Raw genomic sequence first — 17,315 nt, 5'->3', positions numbered from 1 at the left:
AAAGGTGGTGGGTTTTAAACTGTTGTAATTTTTAGATTATAAAGTGGGTCTGATAAATTCCAGGTCGTTTCCATTTGTAAGAACAGCTAGTGTGACGTTTGATTTAGAGACAGTCTTTGCATAACGGGTGACCCATTTTTGGGTTGTTGTGTGTGTATGTTTGGGCTGTAATGGGCCTTACATAACGCAGCGCTGATCCACTGACCGAATTAAGCTTTAGGGGTGTGGCTGTGGCGCTGCCATTGTCATGGAAAAACCCCAACACCCACTTTTGCTGATATTTGTAAATATACAGTTGAATTAAATAAAGTTCACACATATTTGATATAAAACAAAGAGTTCAGATTGCAGCTATCGTGTGGTGAGAATGCGTCATCAGCGTCACGCGCAGCCCGCCGTCACAGTCAAAAGTCAGAGCAGAGCTCACCGTTGTGTAACCGTCCCGCCGCCGGAGGGGAGGAGTCCAGACACAAATACACTCTCTGTGTTGTGCTGTAAAATTCCACTGTACAGTTTACATTTACTGTCGAAAACAAACATCGAGATTCCTACAGGTAAGCTACACTCCTCTACCCACACAGCCACAGGCGAAACTAATTTTCGAGTACATGGAGCTGGATCGGCGACTCTTGCTGGCTCACTGCGCCGCCCACACCCTATCCGTTATCGCTGGACTCTTGGTGGTCGTGCCGCTCGCCCTCAACGGATCCGCTTTCAAGGGGAGGTGCGCGCTGTTTAGTCAAGGCTTCTGGAGGACGGAGAACCTCACGGTGGGCGAAGGAGAGTCCAAAGCGGTCACTCATCTGGTGGTGCAACAATGGGGTCCACTGGCCGCCTGCCAGTTCGCCACATTTGTCGGTGTGTTTACGGTGCTGTACAGCGCAGTTCAGGGCTGGAGGAGCCTGTTCTACCTCACTCAACGGCATGACGAGTGAGTGATAATGTGACTTACAAAAACTATAACATTAAATGGTACATTTTGTTAATGGTAAAATTACATATCTATATAACAGTAGAAACTTGAATTGGAATATTTGATCAAATAACAACAATAAACTAGAACGTACATTTCCAGAAGAAAATGTGAATGGTGCTTGCAGTGGCAAAACTCACCACTCGGTTGCTAGAGTGTGGTACATGATTGCATACGAGCCAACAACCATGTCTGTACGATGTTCTGCTGCTGAGATATGGCTTATTCATGTTTTGGGTTGGTTGCTAGGGTGTTCTGGGTGGTTACTATGGTGTTTTGGGTGGTTGCTAGGCAGTTGCTAGGGTGTTCTAGGTGGTTACTAGGCAGTTGCTAGGGTGTTCTGGGTGGTTGCTAGGCGGTTGCTAGGGTGTTCCAGGTGGTTGCTAGGCAGTTGCTAGGGTGTTCTGGGTGGTTGCTAGGGAGTTCTGAGGTATTTTGGGTGGTTGCTAGGGTGTTGCTAGGGAGTTCTAAGGTATTTTGGGTGGTTGCTATGGTGTTACTAGGGAGTTCTGAGGTATTTTGGGTGGTTGCTAGGGAGTTATGAGGTATTTTGGGTGGTTGCTATGGTGTTACTAGGGAGTTCTAAGGTATTTTGGGTGGTTGCTAGGGTGTTATGGGTGGTTCCTAGGGTGTTTTAAGGTGTTTTGGGTGGTTGCTATGGTGTTGCTAGGGAGTTCTAAGGTATTTTGGGTGGTTGCTAGGGTGTTGCTAGGGAGTTCTAAGGTATTTTGAGTGGTTGTGTTATTAAACGAGTGCATTATAATGAGTGCACGAGGCCTGTGGCCTCGTGCCTATAGCCTATGGTTGCTAGGGTGCTGTAACTGGTTGCTATGGTGTTACTAGGTGGTTGGTAGTTTTCAAAGATGGTTACTATGGGGTTAGGGCTAAGGTTAGTCACGAGGCCTGCGGCCTCGTGCCTACGAGTGAGTTTTTATAGAGTATTTAAAATCTCTATTAAACGAGTGCATTATAATGAGTGCACGAGGCCTGCGGCCTCGTGCCTATAGCCTATGGTTGCTAGGGTGCTGTAACTGGTTGCTATGGTGTGGCTATGAAGATTTTAGGCCATTACTTATTGGCTGCTGGATAATATAAATCCTCTGAGGGAGAGAGAGGGGGAGACATGCAGGGGTGTCAGGCCCTTTGTGTCTGTGTGTGTGAAAAATGACAGTTGGGATTTGAATTTCTGAAAATTCCGCAATGTTAAGTCAATGGGACTTTTTTGGCCGCTTTTTCGTCCGCTGTGCGAACATCGTACACCCGATCGCTTAGAAAAGATATAGCACACCTCTCCTCAATGGGCCGGTCGATATGACACCTCACTCAGGGGTCTGTGACAAACGGTGCGGGGCGAGTTTCGCGCCAAACTTTGTCCAGAATAAAAAGAATAATCAGAAGAATAACTAGAACGTACATTTCCAGAAGAAAATGTGAATGGTGCTTGCAGTGGCAAAACTCGACACTCGGTTGCTAGAGTGTGGTACATGATTGCATACGAGCCAACAACCATGTCTGTACGATGTTCTGCTGCTGAGATATGGCTTATTCATGTTGTTCGGGTCGTTGCTAGGGTGTTCTGAGTGGTTGCTAGGGTGTATTGGGTGGTTGCTAGGCGGTTGCTAGGGTGTTCTGGGTGGTTGCTAGGCGGTTGCTAGGTGGTTGCTAGGGTGTTCTGGGTGGTTGCTAGGCGGTTGCTAGGCAGTTGCTAGGGTGTTCTGGGTGGTTGCTAGGGCACCACAGATGGTTACTATGGGGTTAGGACTAAGGTAACGAGTGCATTATAATGAGTGCACGAGGCCTGCGGCCTCGTGCCTATAGCTTATGGTTGCTAGGGTGCTGTAACTGGTTGCTATGGTGTGGCTATGAAGATTTTAGGCCATTCTGGGTGGTTGCTAGGTGGTTGCTAGGCAGTTGCTAGGGTGTTCTGGGTGGTTTCTATGGTGTTCTGGGTGGTTGCTAGGCAGTTGCTAGGGTGTTCTGGGTGGTTGCTAGGGCACCACAGATGGTTACTATGGGGTTAGGACTAAGGTAACGAGTGCATTATAATGAGTGCACGAGGCCTGCGGCCTCGTGCCTATAGCTTATGGTTGCTAGGGTGCTGTAACTGGTTGCTATGGTGTGGCTATGAAGATTTTAGGCCATTACTTATTGGCTGCTTGATAATATAAATCCTCTGAGGGAGAGAGAGGGGGAGACATGCAGGGGTGTCAGGCCCTTTGTGTCTGTGTGTGTGAAAAATGACAGTTGGGATTTGAATTTCTGAAAATTCCGCAATGTTAAGTCAATGGGACTTTTTGGGCCGCTTTTTCGTCCGCTGTGCGAACATCGTACACCCGATCGCTTAGAAAAGATATAGCACACCTCTCCTCAATGAGCCGGTCGTTTTGACACCTCACTCAGGGGTCTGTGACAAACGGTGCGGGGCGAGTTACGCGCCGAACTTTTGTGTGGAAGAATAATAAGTATGCAAGATAACACTAATGTTGCTTTGCCTATAGGCAAGCACCATTAATAATAAGTATGAGCAATAACACTAATGTTGCTTTGCCTATAGGCAAGCACCATTAACTAGAACGTACATTTCCAGAAGAAAATGTGAATGGTGCTTGCAGTGGCAAAACTCACCACTCGGTTGCTAGAGTGTGGTACATGATTGCATACGAGCCAACAACCATGTCTGTACGATGTTCTGCTGCTGAGATATGGCTTATTCATGTTTTGGGTTGGTTGCTAGGGTGTTCTGGGTGGTTACTATGGTGTTTTGGGTGGTTGCTAGGCAGTTGCTAGGGTGTTCTAGGTGGTTACTAGGCAGTTGCTAGGGTGTTCTGGGTGGTTGCTAGGCGGTTGCTAGGGTGTTCCAGGTGGTTGCTAGGCAGTTGCTAGGGTGTTCTGGGTGGTTGCTAGGGAGTTCTGAGGTATTTTGGGTGGTTGCTAGGGTGTTGCTAGGGAGTTCTAAGGTATTTTGGGTGGTTGCTATGGTGTTACTAGGGAGTTCTGAGGTATTTTGGGTGGTTGCTAGGGAGTTATGAGGTATTTTGGGTGGTTGCTATGGTGTTACTAGGGAGTTCTAAGGTATTTTGGGTGGTTGCTAGGGTGTTATGGGTGGTTCCTAGGGTGTTTTAAGGTGTTTTGGGTGGTTGCTATGGTGTTGCTAGGGAGTTCTAAGGTATTTTGGGTGGTTGCTAGGGTGTTGCTAGGGAGTTCTAAGGTATTTTGAGTGGTTGTGTTATTAAACGAGTGCATTATAATGAGTGCACGAGGCCTGTGGCCTCGTGCCTATAGCCTATGGTTGCTAGGGTGCTGTAACTGGTTGCTATGGTGTTACTAGGTGGTTGGTAGTTTTCAAAGATGGTTACTATGGGGTTAGGGCTAAGGTTAGTCACGAGGCCTGTGGCCTCGTGCCTACGAGTGAGTTTTTATAGAGTATTTAAAATCTCTATTAAACGAGTGCATTATAATGAGTGCACGAGGCCTGCGGCCTCGTGCCTATAGCCTATGGTTGCTAGGGTGCTGTAACTGGTTGCTATGGTGTGGCTATGAAGATTTTAGGCCATTACTTATTGGCTGCTGGATAATATAAATCCTCTGAGGGAGAGAGAGGGGGAGACATGCAGGGGTGTCAGGCCCTTTGTGTCTGTGTGTGTGAAAAATGACAGTTGGGATTTGAATTTCTGAAAATTCCGCAATGTTAAGTCAATGGGACTTTTTTGGCCGCTTTTTCGTCCGCTGTGCGAACATCGTACACCCGATCGCTTAGAAAAGATATAGCACACCTCTCCTCAATGGGCCGGTCGATATGACACCTCACTCAGAGGTCTGTGACAAACGGTGCGGGGCGAGTTTCGCGCCAAACTTTGTCCAGAATAAAAAGAATAATCAGAAGAATAACTAGAACGTACATTTCCAGAAGAAAATGTGAATGGTGCTTGCAGTGGCAAAAAACACGACCCGGTTGCTAGAGTGTGGTACATGATTGCATACGAGCAAACAACCATGTCTGTACGATGTTCTGCTGCTGAGATATGGCTTATTCATGTTGTTCAGGTGGTTGCTAGGGTGTTCTGGGTGGTTGCTAGGCGGTTGCTAGGGTGTTCTGGGTGGTTACTATGGTGTTCTGGGTGGTTGCTAGGGTGTTATGGATGGTTGCTATGGTGTTGCTAGGGAGTTCTTAGGTATTTTGGGTGGTTGCTATGGTGTTGCTAGGGAGTTCTAAGGTATTTTGGGTGGTTGCTAGGGTGTTATGTGTGGTTCCTAGGGTGTTCTAAGGTGTTTTGGGTGGTTGCTATGGTGTTGCTAGGGAGTTCAAAGGTATTTTGGGTGGTTGCTAGGGTGTTGCTAGGGAGTTCTAAGGTATTTTGAGTGGTTTTTATGGTGTTGCTAGGGAGTTCTGAGGAATTTTGGGTGGTTGTTAGGGTGTTATGGGTGGTTGCTAGGGTGTTCTAAGGTGTTTTGGGTGGTTGCTATGGTGTTGCTAGGGAGTTCTAAGGTATTTTGGGTGGTTGCTAGGGTGTTGCTAGGGAGTTCTATGGTATTTTGGGTGGTTGCTAGGGTGTTCCGGGTGGTTTCTAGGCAATTGCTAAGGTTTTCTGGGTGGTTGTTAGGGTATTTGGGTGATTGCTAGGACATTTCTAGGCGGTTGCTAGGGTGTTCAGGGCGGTTGCTAAGGTATTTTTGGTGGTTGCTATGGTGTTACTAGGTGGTTGGTAGTTTTCACAGATGGTTACTATGGGGTTAGGGCTAAGGTTAGGCACTCGGCCGCAGAGTATTTAAAATCTCTATTAAACGAGTGCATTATAATGAGTGCACGAGGCCTGCGGCCTCGTGCCTATAGCCTATGGTTGCTAGGGTGCTGTAACTGGTTGCTATGGTGTGGCTATGAAGATTTTAGGCCATTACTTATTGGCTGCTGGATAATATAAATCCTCTGAGGGAGAGAGAGGGGGAGACATGCAGGGGTGTCAGGCCCTTTGTGTCTGTGTGTGTGAAAAATGACAGTTGGGATTTGAATTTCTGAAAATTCCGCAATGTTAAGTCAATGGGACTTTTTTGGCCGCTTTTTCGTCCGCTGTGCGAACATCGTACACCCGATCGCTTAGAAAAGATATAGCACACCTCTCCTCAATGGGCCGGTCGATTTGACACCTCACTCAGGGGTCTGTGACAAACAGTGCGGGGCGAGTTTCGCGCCAAACTTTGTGTGGAATAATAATAAGAAGAAAAATAAGTATGCAAGATAACACTAATGTTGCTTTGCCTATAGGCAAGCACCATTAATAATAAGTATGAGCAATAACACTAATGTTGCTTTGCCTATAGGCAAGCACCATTAATTAAACGACATATTGTTATATTTCGTTATGTATTTTTAAACAATGAATTCAATTATATTAAATTATCTTTATATAGACACACACTATATTTGTGTATAAATAACATTAAATTGTTTTATATAGATACAATGTAAAATGTTTTTTAAATGAACAATATATTATACTTATTTTAAATATTTATTATTTATATAATATAAATAATGTATGTATGTGTATATGTACATAATTATTAAATCATTTTAATTAATTAATAATTATATATATAATTCAGCTTAATAGGACATTTTTTATATCATGAAATTGAATATAAAGAATATGTAGTTTAAAATATATTATAATGAGTGTAAAACAAATGTTATTATACTTATGCCTTATAGGATTCAGAAACTAAACTGTTATCCATTGGTTCTTATTTTCCCTTTTTTTTTCTTGCAGCACACTGTTCTCTGCCTTCCTCACACTGCTGCTGAGTCTGTGTTTGTTGTTCCTCTCCGGAGGGGCCAGTGTCACCCTCACCCTGGGTCTGGTGTCCTGGTGCGACACTGTTACGGATCATAACACCAGACCCTACAGGTACAGCAAGCTAATGTCAAGTTTGCACATGCACATGTTTCATAAATGGATTAAATGGCTGCATTATGTTGTTACATAGTGAAATATTCGCTGAGTCTCTCTTTCTCTACAGTTGTGCTGAGTCACAGTCTGTTCCTCTATATCTGGACGTTGAGACATCCTCTTTCTACTCTGAGCTCAATTGTGCCCAGGTAAGGAAGGAATTGAGTCCAAGGGACTTGTATTTAGGTCTGAGATCTGTAAAATACATGCATATTTTACATGTTAATGCATTATCCTAAGTGTGCCTCTCTTTGCAGATCGCTCTGTGGTGTGTAACAACTCTATGGTTGGCTCACTCTATTGTGTCCTTCATGAGGCTCTACCATTCCCACAGTCAGCAGATCAGCAGACCATGTTTATCCAGGGAGAAGGAACTCCTCCTGGGCCAAACCCAAGCCGTGTCTTGTCCCATTCATCATCCGCATCCACACTCGCTCCCTTCACACTCTCCCAGTGTTTTCATTTAGCCATACAGTGTTCATAGAAGTTGCACTTTGAGGTTGATCTAAAGGTCAGTTTTATTGATTGGAAAGGAACAAGAAGATTGGTCCAAGATTAGCGTAAAAGGGAATTAACTTCTAAACTCTCAGTCCCCACAGTTGTCATGCATGTTACATGTTCAAATAACCTCAGTCATCTTATCCTTGGTATCATTTGTTACTTTTTATGCACTTGTTGAAAAGTTTTTTTCATGTAGCTTGTAGTGCTTCCATTGAGGTAAAATGTTTTGTGCACTCCTAGTCTTTGCTATAACGGATGTCAAAGGATCCTCAAATATTTATATGATATATATTGCATTATTAATGCATCACTCTTGCATATGCAAGATGTCGTCTAACGTTGTATGTTAAACCATATAATGTGAATTTTAAGGGAATGGGAAGGAAGGACTAGCCTGTTGCATGTGCTCAAGTCAGACCCATGCTTGTTTTGTACTGTGAACGTATACGCGTACAGCGTGACTTTTTGCATACCGAATGGTACTGTCGCTCAAGCCAGACATTCTTTTTCTAATCCAATGAAGGTTTTTTATATGAAGCTGTTTGTGTTGATGCAACCTCCTAGTTCAAAATCCACTTTTGCTGGCGGGAATTCAGAGACGGATAAGCTGGAAAAACATGAGATGGAATGTCAAGAATGTTGCTCATCCTTTTTTAATTTTGAACCTTTGACCTGGAGGATTGTTGTGAAACACAAACCGCTGAATAAGAAACAGGAGGGAGATGAGTGAGACATGTTGATTTATGGCTTGGAAAATGCGACTATTTTTGATGTGTGTGTTTTATACTGCTGTTTGTATCCAGTATGTCCCATTTATAAGCTCTTTTCACTTGAGTAAAGGTAATACAACATGGTGTTTTGATATTAAGCCAATTTTGTTTAACAAAAAAAAGTTTCAAATAAAATATATTGAAAATCATTTGAAAGAAATAATAGTGAAATCTAACAAAAAGAAAATGATATTTATCAAAATTACATTAAACTAAATAATTCAAAAGTTAATACCTAACTATAAAAAATATTCAATGTTAAAATAGACCACATAGCCTCAGAAATAGTACAATTTTCAAACATATAATTGTGTGTTAATATTGCAATAGAATTGTAATAGTTAATACTTACGGACAAAAAAAACCTGTCCATGTACACAAAAACAACAAAAAAAGAGACTTTTTTTCAGGGTTTTGAAAAATATTAAGTGTGACATGCAAATAAACAGTTAATTACAATTATATTTTCATTAAAGTGCATACACTGACCATATAATAACAACAGAATAATTTAAAATGTGAAGCTGCACTTAACTACTCTCTCGTTAGTCATAATTAGTTTTTATCAACAATAATATACCGTATATTTATTATATGACAAAACCATTTAATATAAGGCCTTGTTTCCTCCCTGTCATAGTTGTCAGTAAAATGGTAAATACTGTAATTATTACTTTAATAGTTCTATAAAAACTGATAAATGGCTCAGCAGTTAAGAAAAGGGTTACTATTGCTCAGAATGAATTTTCCTCCTCGATACTGTTTGCACCTGTTATGCTACACATCCTTGGCAATCTCAGACAGCTGATCAAACTTCTCGCTCTTTCATCACAGTCCCTTGTTGTAAGTCAGCACCTTGCAATCTGTCGCCATGGCAATTTCCGGCTCAAGGTGAGATGCCTCGATCTGTGAGGAGCAAAGAATGATTAGCAAGCAATTCCCTGCTAAAATATTTATTATTCAGAGCACACACACACACACAAAAAGATTAATGGCAAGAGGTCGACAGACAAAATGAAACCTGCTGCAGCAATTGTGTTGAAGTGATGCAGGCGTTGCTACAGTACCTCTGACATCTGAGGGAAGAGGCTGATAGCCAGTGGCAAGGACAGGCCAAAGACGGCCAGACACACTAAACTGTGCACAGGCAGCATCATCCTGCGATGGGCCTGCATCAGAGGAAGCCTGGTGGAGGACAGTGAGGACACACTCTCATGACGCTCTATTAAACAATTATTCCATGAGAACTTAAATAATTCATTACTATTACAATACTATATATTATAATCATAACAATTCATTCCTGTTCAGAGTTGAATTTAAATGCAACTGAAGCAAAAGTCATTTCATACTTTTCCAAGAAGGCCATTATGATTGGTGGAAGAACAAAGATTGGCAGCGGTAGAGCTACACGCGTCAGTGCCGTCTCTATCAGTGCCTGATAAAAAAATGCATAAAAAAAAGAAGAAGATTATTTTGCAAATTCATTTAATAGTGCAAAATGGTTTGTAAGAATAAAAATTTCTATAATATATATAATAATAGCTATATAAAATATAGTTTATAATAATTGCTTTACTTGCATAGATTTGAAAAAGAAAAAAAGCCACAAATCAAAGTGTCCCAACTGTATAACTATCATACGCACATGTTTGGCAGCTATCCGTGAGGATCCCACTACATTCCCGTTGCTGTCCAACACATCTATTCCCTCAGACAGCTCATTGTGTCTCATTAGAGCCACGTTACAGATGTTCGCACTGGCTGAGAAGTAAAACATACAGATCTTAATGATGAGATGATAATCCATGCTAAACAAAAGACATCCCGTTTCTGTGAAAGGGGATTTGTTCTTCTTCATATAGATTGCACTGGTGAAAATAATCTGATATAATATCCATTTGTCTGTTATTTTAAGTATTCCTAGTTGATTCTGCAATGTACTTGATTAAATATACACTACTACCGTTCAAAAGTTTGGTGTCAGTAAAATGTATTTGTCCTTTTTTTTGTGTGGAAATAATTAAGGCTAATACTTTTATTCAGGAAGAAAGTGTTAAATTGATTAAAAGTAACAAGAGACATTTATAATGTTACAAAATTATATTTCAATTAAATGCTGTTTTGAAATTTCTATTGATTAAAGAATCACAGTTTACACTAAAATATTAAGCAGCGCAACTGCTGTAAATAATAATAATAAATGTTCCTTGAGTAGCAAATTAGCATATTAGAGTGATTTCTGAATGATCATGTGACACTAAAGCCTGGAGTAATTGCTACTGGAAAACAGTTATTTAACATTGTAATAATATATTAATAATATTAGTTTTTACTGTATTTTTGATCAGAAAAAATTCCGCCTTGATGAGCATTAAGAGACTTTCAAAAACATCATATGACTTACATTACATACCTCAAAGTATTTGTGTCATGCTTTCTTACTGACTGCAGGGGGCGCTTTAAGCAATGCAGAGTGCCGAGTCAATCAAAATTCTGTATTTATAAGGACATACCTACAGCAGGGAAGGGGATAAACCTCTGTATCAACAGTCTGGTGGCAGGGTTAAATTTGCTGGATTTCTGGATAAGTACATTCAGTCCCACCTAAAAGAAAAAATATTACAGGAGAATTTAAATGTCATTTACATGTGAAACTGTGCAACGGTTATCAAGATGTTATGGTATACTTATGGTATACTAGAACATTAATACCACTGAGGGGTATTCAATATTTTTATATAATCATAAATACATTCTCTTATATATAATATTATTTTCATAGGCTATTTTTTTTTCATATTAAATATAATTTTAAAGGGCATTTAAAACATTTAAACACAGCTCATTTAGAGGTTACTTCACAATGATAAACATGTAAATAATTTACATTACAAATCTTGCATGATCATTCACGTACTGCAATTGAAACGGCACTGGTGACGGCTCCCAGGTATCCCTGAAGAAACTTTGAGGTTGGCGTTGGCTAAAGATGACATTGGGGAAAAAAACCCATCAACATCCAGGTTCAGTAAATGTTCCACAGACAGCTGTGCACTGAAAAAATGCTCTGAGGTTTTGAACTACAGTCAGATGTAGAACAGCAACAGACGCCTGGCCCTCAGGACACAACAATGATCATTCAAATGGAATCGAGAAGAAGAAACGCTTCACTGAATGACCATCTGCAAAGGCATTGCAATAGTTAGGCCTCAAAAACCTGACCTGAATTACAAGACCATTTCAAACCGTACCTTTGTGGCATTGCGGTTGGCGTAGTTCACGCAGGCGTTGTGACTCTGGTTGAGCCACTGAAGGAGAGAAATTCTGGATTAGCTTGACATTTAAACTATTGGTTGATGAAAATGCTTTACTCTCTGTGAAATATATAAAGGAAATCTGATTAACTGGGTCTACTTTAGACTAATTACGCATTTCTGTGAAACAGTGGCTGCTGGGATACTGATGATGATGCAGCTTTTATGTTTCCTGGCAAATGATGGGAACAAGCTACTTTACCTGCCAGAACACAGTAGAGGCCAAAGTCTGGTTTGGAAGGAGAAGACCAACAACCTGCAAGAGAATCAGTTCCGGATCATTTAACAATTCATGTTAACAACTGAACTAGTAACCGACGCGTGGTATACAGCCATATGCTGGTTAATAATTTACACCCATCTATAGAAACAAAGGTTTATTACATACTTTAGAAACTCAATACAGATTCCAACACCTCTCATGCTTAGAGGATTTGGATGTGTCAGCACTGGCACAAGAATACTGATTGGCTTCTTTCTCTCATTACTGCTCTGTATGTGTGCTCTTTGATATGCACTTTGATCTTTTTTTTTACAAGCAAACTGAAGACTTACGATTGGCGTTCCAAACGGCACATAGCCTGTGAAATGCATCCAGATAAGAAAAAGAGCAACAACAAATCAGAATAAAGTCAAAATAACATTTATTACTTTTATGGTGCAGTTGTATTATTAGTTGTATGGCAAGATTGAACTGTTGTACTCATGCATAACGACATCTAACGACATCTATAATGGTTATTCATCTTAACTGATTTTCTTAATCTTGTTAAAGTCATGATTACAGTAAAACTAATATACAACAGACAAGGCTTTCTACATAAATATATTGCAATTTAAAACAACTGTTTTTATTATATATATATATATAAATAAGATTAAATGTATTCCAAAGATGATTTTTCAGCATCATTACTCCAGTCTTCCATGTCACATGATCTTCAGAAGTCGTACTAATATGGTGAATTGGTGCTTAAGAAACATTTCTTATTATCATCAATGTTGAAAACAGTTGTGCTGCTTAATATATTTGAAATAGTGCTTTTAATGAATAGACAGTTCAACAGCATTTATTTGAAATAGAATTGATTTTGTGAAATGGAAGGCACTGTAGGAATGGATTTATATTCTCTGGACTCCTCATATGCTCTTACCTGACATGCGGAAAGGCATGAAGATTTTTTCACCGGTGTCGGGGTGAATGAGGGCCTGAAAGGAGACGAGTCAGTGACTGTAATTCTAACCATTATTTAAAAGTGAAAGTGACCAATAACCACAGGTCTCACCTGCTTCACCTTCTGAGCCTCCCAGAGCTGAACACAGAATACAAGCAGTTATAAAACACTGCACCACACATAGGCCAGGCCAACTACATACGTTATCCGACTTCACCTGGTGATCGGTTATTCCTGAAGGAAGATTCCCTTGCTTGAAATCATCCAGGAGTTTGATACATTCTTTTAAACGACTCTATAGAGATGAAAGAGAAATCTGAAAGGTACATGACCGCAGACTTATCCAGAATTATGAATTTGTTGATAAGAATCAGCGTTAATTCTTCATAGCTGTGACTTACAGTATATTTGATAGAAGAACAAAAAGTTCAACGCAACAAAATTGTTTTATTCACCTCAAATACAATAACATAGACAAGATTTCCATACCTCCGTAACAAACAAAGTTGAAGGATCAATGATGTCAATGAAATGTCTCAACCTGCCAAGAAATGTGCTCTGAAGAAGAAAAACATTCCTTTAGTTTAACAAACTTACAATTGTCAACCAGAACCTATAAAGAAAACATGCAAACAGGACAACCGGCTGACAGCACAAACCAAAAAAATGATAAAAACTGGCTGCTCTGTGCCTTAAATTGTCAAGAGACTGCATTCTAATTTTAGTTTAGAGTCAGACTAATATTTAAGGGATGTAATGATGACAACGCACTGACAGTTTGTGCAGAGTGTGCTCAAAGGAGCGACGACTGCCTACATCAACATTCCCACTGCCTCGCAATGCAAGCGCTTTTCTGAGAGCCAACTGTTTCAGAGGCCCGATGGTTGAGCATGCCAAGGGTTTATTTGGCAAAGAACACAAGAGTAGAAAAAAGCAAGCCTCAATCAACTGCTTCTGAATGATTTATCCAGAGAAAAAGGCTCCTGTGTGGCTCATCTCACTAGTCTTTGTAGCTGAAATCCATTTTATCTTACAATACAAGGTGAATAGAGCACAAAAACATAAAAAAAATCTGCTGATCTGAATGGGCTTGGCTATAACGTTATTTCTGGGTTACAGACACTTGCTTCAAAGCTGTTGCGGAGAGCTATGTGAGCGCATGTGTGCCGGAGAAGATTTGTTAATTATGCATGTGTTTCTGCTCCCCAGAGAATATGCAACACAGTTAGCAGAGATGGAGCAGGAAGAGAACATACACTCATCCTTCAGCTGCATTGATTTCACCTAAAAGCAGCGGCAATAAAAAGATAACTGTGCATTAATGCGCATGCGCTGGATTTTGCCCATAAAAAACAATTCGATTTTGATCTAATCTTAGCAGAGAGTGACGATGAGAGACACAGATCTAATGAATACTCAGGAGCTTTCTTAGGCAAAAGAATGCATATTACCATATGTATATTCAGAAATCTTGAACTAGCTTGTCAGCAGGGCAGTGATCTTTTGTTTAGAAGTATTCCCTGAAGACCCAAAGCAGATTTATTTGGACAGCATATGGCATGATAATCAGATGAAACTCATGATTGCGCTAAAATAAACACTGACCCAAGTATTTTATTGAGGTGCATTCAGAGACAACATATATAACCGGGAGACTAACAAAGGGAAGGCAAATTATACCTTACCATACTGCCCTTTTATTGAATACAATGTGAAAGAAAGGTGTTTTTAGATTAATAGCAGTGCAGTCATAATATCTGACTAAACAGTTTTTTAACTACACACTAGTTGTAATGTAATGCACACTGTAATGGACAGTGGGTCTAAATGCAGAAAACAGTTGTATTATACTACTGCAAAATATTATTCAGAAATAATCAATTACTATTTTTGTCCGGTCTACAAAATTAAGTGAAATAATGTTTATTTTTGCAAGCAAATGAGATAATGTGCAGGTGGATGTGGGTGATTGTCTCTGCTAACTGTTTACAATATTATATATTTATAACATATTATTAGAACATTTATGGGGGGACACATATTCAACAATATTATTGATCTGACTGTACTGAAGCTGTTCTATGAGAACTGAACTGAACTGGACTTTTTTTTGTCTATAACTGCTTTATAGAATATTTTAATATTTGATTATCTTTCCAATGGAACTGAATCGACCAGCTTCATGCATCATTTTTCTGTTATCACTGTAAAGCTGCTTTGAAACGGTCTGTAAAGCGCTATTTAAATGTGGTGGTGACTTGACAGTTATAATATTTAGAAATCAATATGGAATTCAAGCTATTAGTCTAATAATAGAGATATAGGCTATTAACTTGCTTTGTTTAAAAACAACCTGAATCTACTATAATTCTGCATTAGCATATTTTATTTTAAGTGTTCTTGAAACTTCCATCAAAACCTGAGCATGATTATCCAGAAGTTGTTAAAAACCAATATGGAGATCAGAAATAACTATTAAAACATTATCATACACAATTTTTTGATTGATTATCACTTATGGCAGTATTCACAGTATACATAAACTGGTCATATTCCTGACTCCATGGAACATAATTTGGGTCTGAACGGGTTAATTATGATGACCGCGGTGTTTCCATGGAGGCAACAGGACTTAAATAGATGGTCATTCACTTGACCGACACGAGCGCGTGAGATTTCGCAAATAACAATTGATGAGAGAGACGATTATTTGCAATCGTTTAGCAAAGCATGCTCCTTTTTCAAAAGGCAAAACTTGAACATCGGAGTTCATCCGGTGTATAATCACTTATAAAGAAAATAAAACAGGGAGGAGAGGCAGTTTTTTCCCCAGCTTTCTAGAAAAATTGTGAACTTTAATAATGTCCCGCGAAATCACTCCCACGTAATGCAAAAATAAAAGTGATAAGTGAATTTGTATTCAACAGCTTTAAAAAAAAAAAAAAAAAAAAAAATCATAGTCATTTTCAGATTTTTGCATATAAAAAGAAACGCTATTGGGCATGCATCTGATGTTTAAGGCTTTCTGTTATAACGGTGCAAAAACCTCTGTTACGCTCATCACGAACAACTGCATCGGCCAACAATATTACAATGAAGCCATGGGCAAAACGCAATAAAAGCGTGAGAAACGGGTGACTTTCGCAGTCCAGTGCTGGAGCAATGCAAAGGTATCTGCACACATATGTTGTTTATCAACGCCCATCAAAGATGCCCAGACAAAGATGCACTTTAACATCGCGACAAACTCTTTACCTGCTCGCAACGCGGTTTTCCCAGCTGAAACACCGGACAGGACGCAGATTCCGCCATCTCAGCAGCGGTGGAGTGATGTTAAATAATAAAAAGGTCCATGAGACGGAATTTGTAAGAATAGTCAACTCGGGTACGAAACTAGTGAAGCAATAGCTCGCAGGGGTTCATGGGAAGTGTAGTTTCCTGTTGAACTCGAGACAAAGCAGATAGAGCGCATTCCACACCCATTATAATGGCAAAAGTCTGAAATATTTACACCACAATGTTTTTTTTCACAGCATTTTAAACAATCTCCTGGCTTCTGAGAACTTTGAAGTTGGGCAAATAATTTGCATATTTAGAAAAAAGCTACCATGGTTTCCAACTAAATAGACCTTTATTACTGTAAACCACAGTCATACAAATAATTAAAGTAATGATTCTGAAAGCTCATTTTGTTAAAAACATTTTTAATAGGTTAAAATTAACCTTAAATTAATAATAAAATGAATATCTCTTGAATAATTTTAACCATGCAAAAGATACAATTGGGAAACCAATGATAAATGGTGCCACCTGGCTGACAGCATTCAAGATAAGAGTGTGGTTGGTTGGGACATTGCATGTAATAGAATAATTAATCATTCAGAGCAGATCTAATGAATTATCTCCAAATGTCATGCATGCTGTGCATTTATTACAGAGCCACAACCACCATAGATTTTGTGGGGAGAAGTGTATTCAGAACAAAATTCAAATTATTCTTAAAATATTATATTTTTCCACCCCCAGCCCTAGATATTAGGATTATGTAATAAAAAGGTCACTGAAGAAGCAGTTTTTTTTTTTATCCTTAGTAAACTGATATAAATTTTTTTAACAGTATTGAATAGTTACAATGAATTATATCTCTTGAATAATTGTATACATTCAAGAGACTTTTTATTTATGGTTCATTCATATACTTCATTTTAACCAACCATATCATATATAATCATCAGACAAATCTGCGTTGAGTGATGTTTAATTTAAAATAAACATTTTTATATTTAGGGCCCAAGCCCTGAAAGGGCGCAGAGCCCTATTGTTCTTCTAAGGATTTTTTGTTCTTCTTCTTCTTCTTTATAATAATTCTTTTTTTCAAGGTTTTTGCCACTTTTGGGGGCCTTAACGTGCTCAAAAACTCTTGAAACTTTGCACACGGGTCAGAACCCGCGGCCATTAGAGCCGGACTGAAGCTGGGACCCGGGCGTGGCAGGGGGGCTCGACAGCGCCCCCTGGAATGGGATTCAAAAACATGTCCATATCTCAAACACGCTTGCATGTAATAATATGAAACTCGGTACACATATAGATCTCATCGGGCCGAACAACTTTCGTGCTCTAAGTTTTACGCCAGT

General features: G+C 39.7%; 2 protein-coding genes across 2 annotated transcripts; one reads left to right on the top strand and one right to left on the bottom strand.

Moving 5' to 3' along the window:
* The first annotated feature begins 179 nt into the window (after window positions 1-179).
* LOC307007791 (transmembrane protein 179) lies at window positions 180-8,272 on the top strand. Its single transcript, XM_079630150.1, has 4 exons — window positions 180-931; window positions 6,739-6,876; window positions 6,989-7,067; window positions 7,176-8,272. Exons 1-4 carry the CDS (start codon window positions 609-611, stop codon window positions 7,383-7,385), a joined length of 750 nt encoding a protein of 249 aa, XP_079486276.1. The 5' UTR covers window positions 180-608; the 3' UTR covers window positions 7,386-8,272.
* A 138-nt stretch (window positions 8,273-8,410) lies between these two features.
* Window positions 8,411-16,140, bottom strand: sfxn5b (sideroflexin 5b). Its single transcript, XM_079630149.1, has 14 exons — window positions 15,937-16,140; window positions 13,171-13,239; window positions 12,899-12,976; window positions 12,793-12,819; window positions 12,661-12,715; window positions 12,062-12,087; window positions 11,709-11,762; window positions 11,444-11,500; window positions 11,110-11,175; window positions 10,706-10,796; window positions 9,838-9,953; window positions 9,542-9,627; window positions 9,257-9,374; window positions 8,411-9,095 (listed from the first exon to the last, which is right to left on the bottom strand). Exons 1-14 carry the CDS (start codon window positions 15,991-15,993, stop codon window positions 9,018-9,020), a joined length of 978 nt encoding a protein of 325 aa, XP_079486275.1. The 5' UTR covers window positions 15,994-16,140; the 3' UTR covers window positions 8,411-9,017.
* Window positions 16,141-17,315: the final 1,175 nt, after the last annotated feature.

Source organism: Phoxinus phoxinus (genome assembly GCF_949152265.1).
Source record: "Phoxinus phoxinus genome assembly, chromosome: 12".
Classification (NCBI taxonomy): Eukaryota; Metazoa; Chordata; class Actinopteri; order Cypriniformes; family Leuciscidae; genus Phoxinus; species Phoxinus phoxinus.
This window is presented reverse-complemented; position numbering and strand designations above follow the sequence as displayed.

Bases quoted from the DNA above. Each gene is read 5' to 3' on its own strand.
- LOC307007791 (XM_079630150.1), top strand. From the start codon at position 609: ATGGAGCTGGATCGGCGACTCTTGCTGGCTCACTGCGCCGCCCACACC. The intron at 6,877-6,988 runs GTACAGCAAGCT...CTTTCTCTACAG, and splicing joins CATAACACCAGACCCTACAG to TTGTGCTGAGTCACAGTCTG. The intron at 7,068-7,175 runs GTAAGGAAGGAA...CTCTCTTTGCAG, and splicing joins CTGAGCTCAATTGTGCCCAG to ATCGCTCTGTGGTGTGTAAC.
- sfxn5b (XM_079630149.1), bottom strand. From the start codon at position 15,993: ATGGCGGAATCTGCGTCCTGTCCGGTGTTTCAGCTGGGAAAACCGCGT. The intron at 12,088-12,660 runs GTAAGAGCATAT...TGCATTTCACAG, and splicing joins CATGCCTTTCCGCATGTCAG to GCTATGTGCCGTTTGGAACG. The intron at 11,763-12,061 runs GTAAGTCTTCAG...ATTCTCTTGCAG, and splicing joins TGCCGTTTGGAACGCCAATC to GTTGTTGGTCTTCTCCTTCC.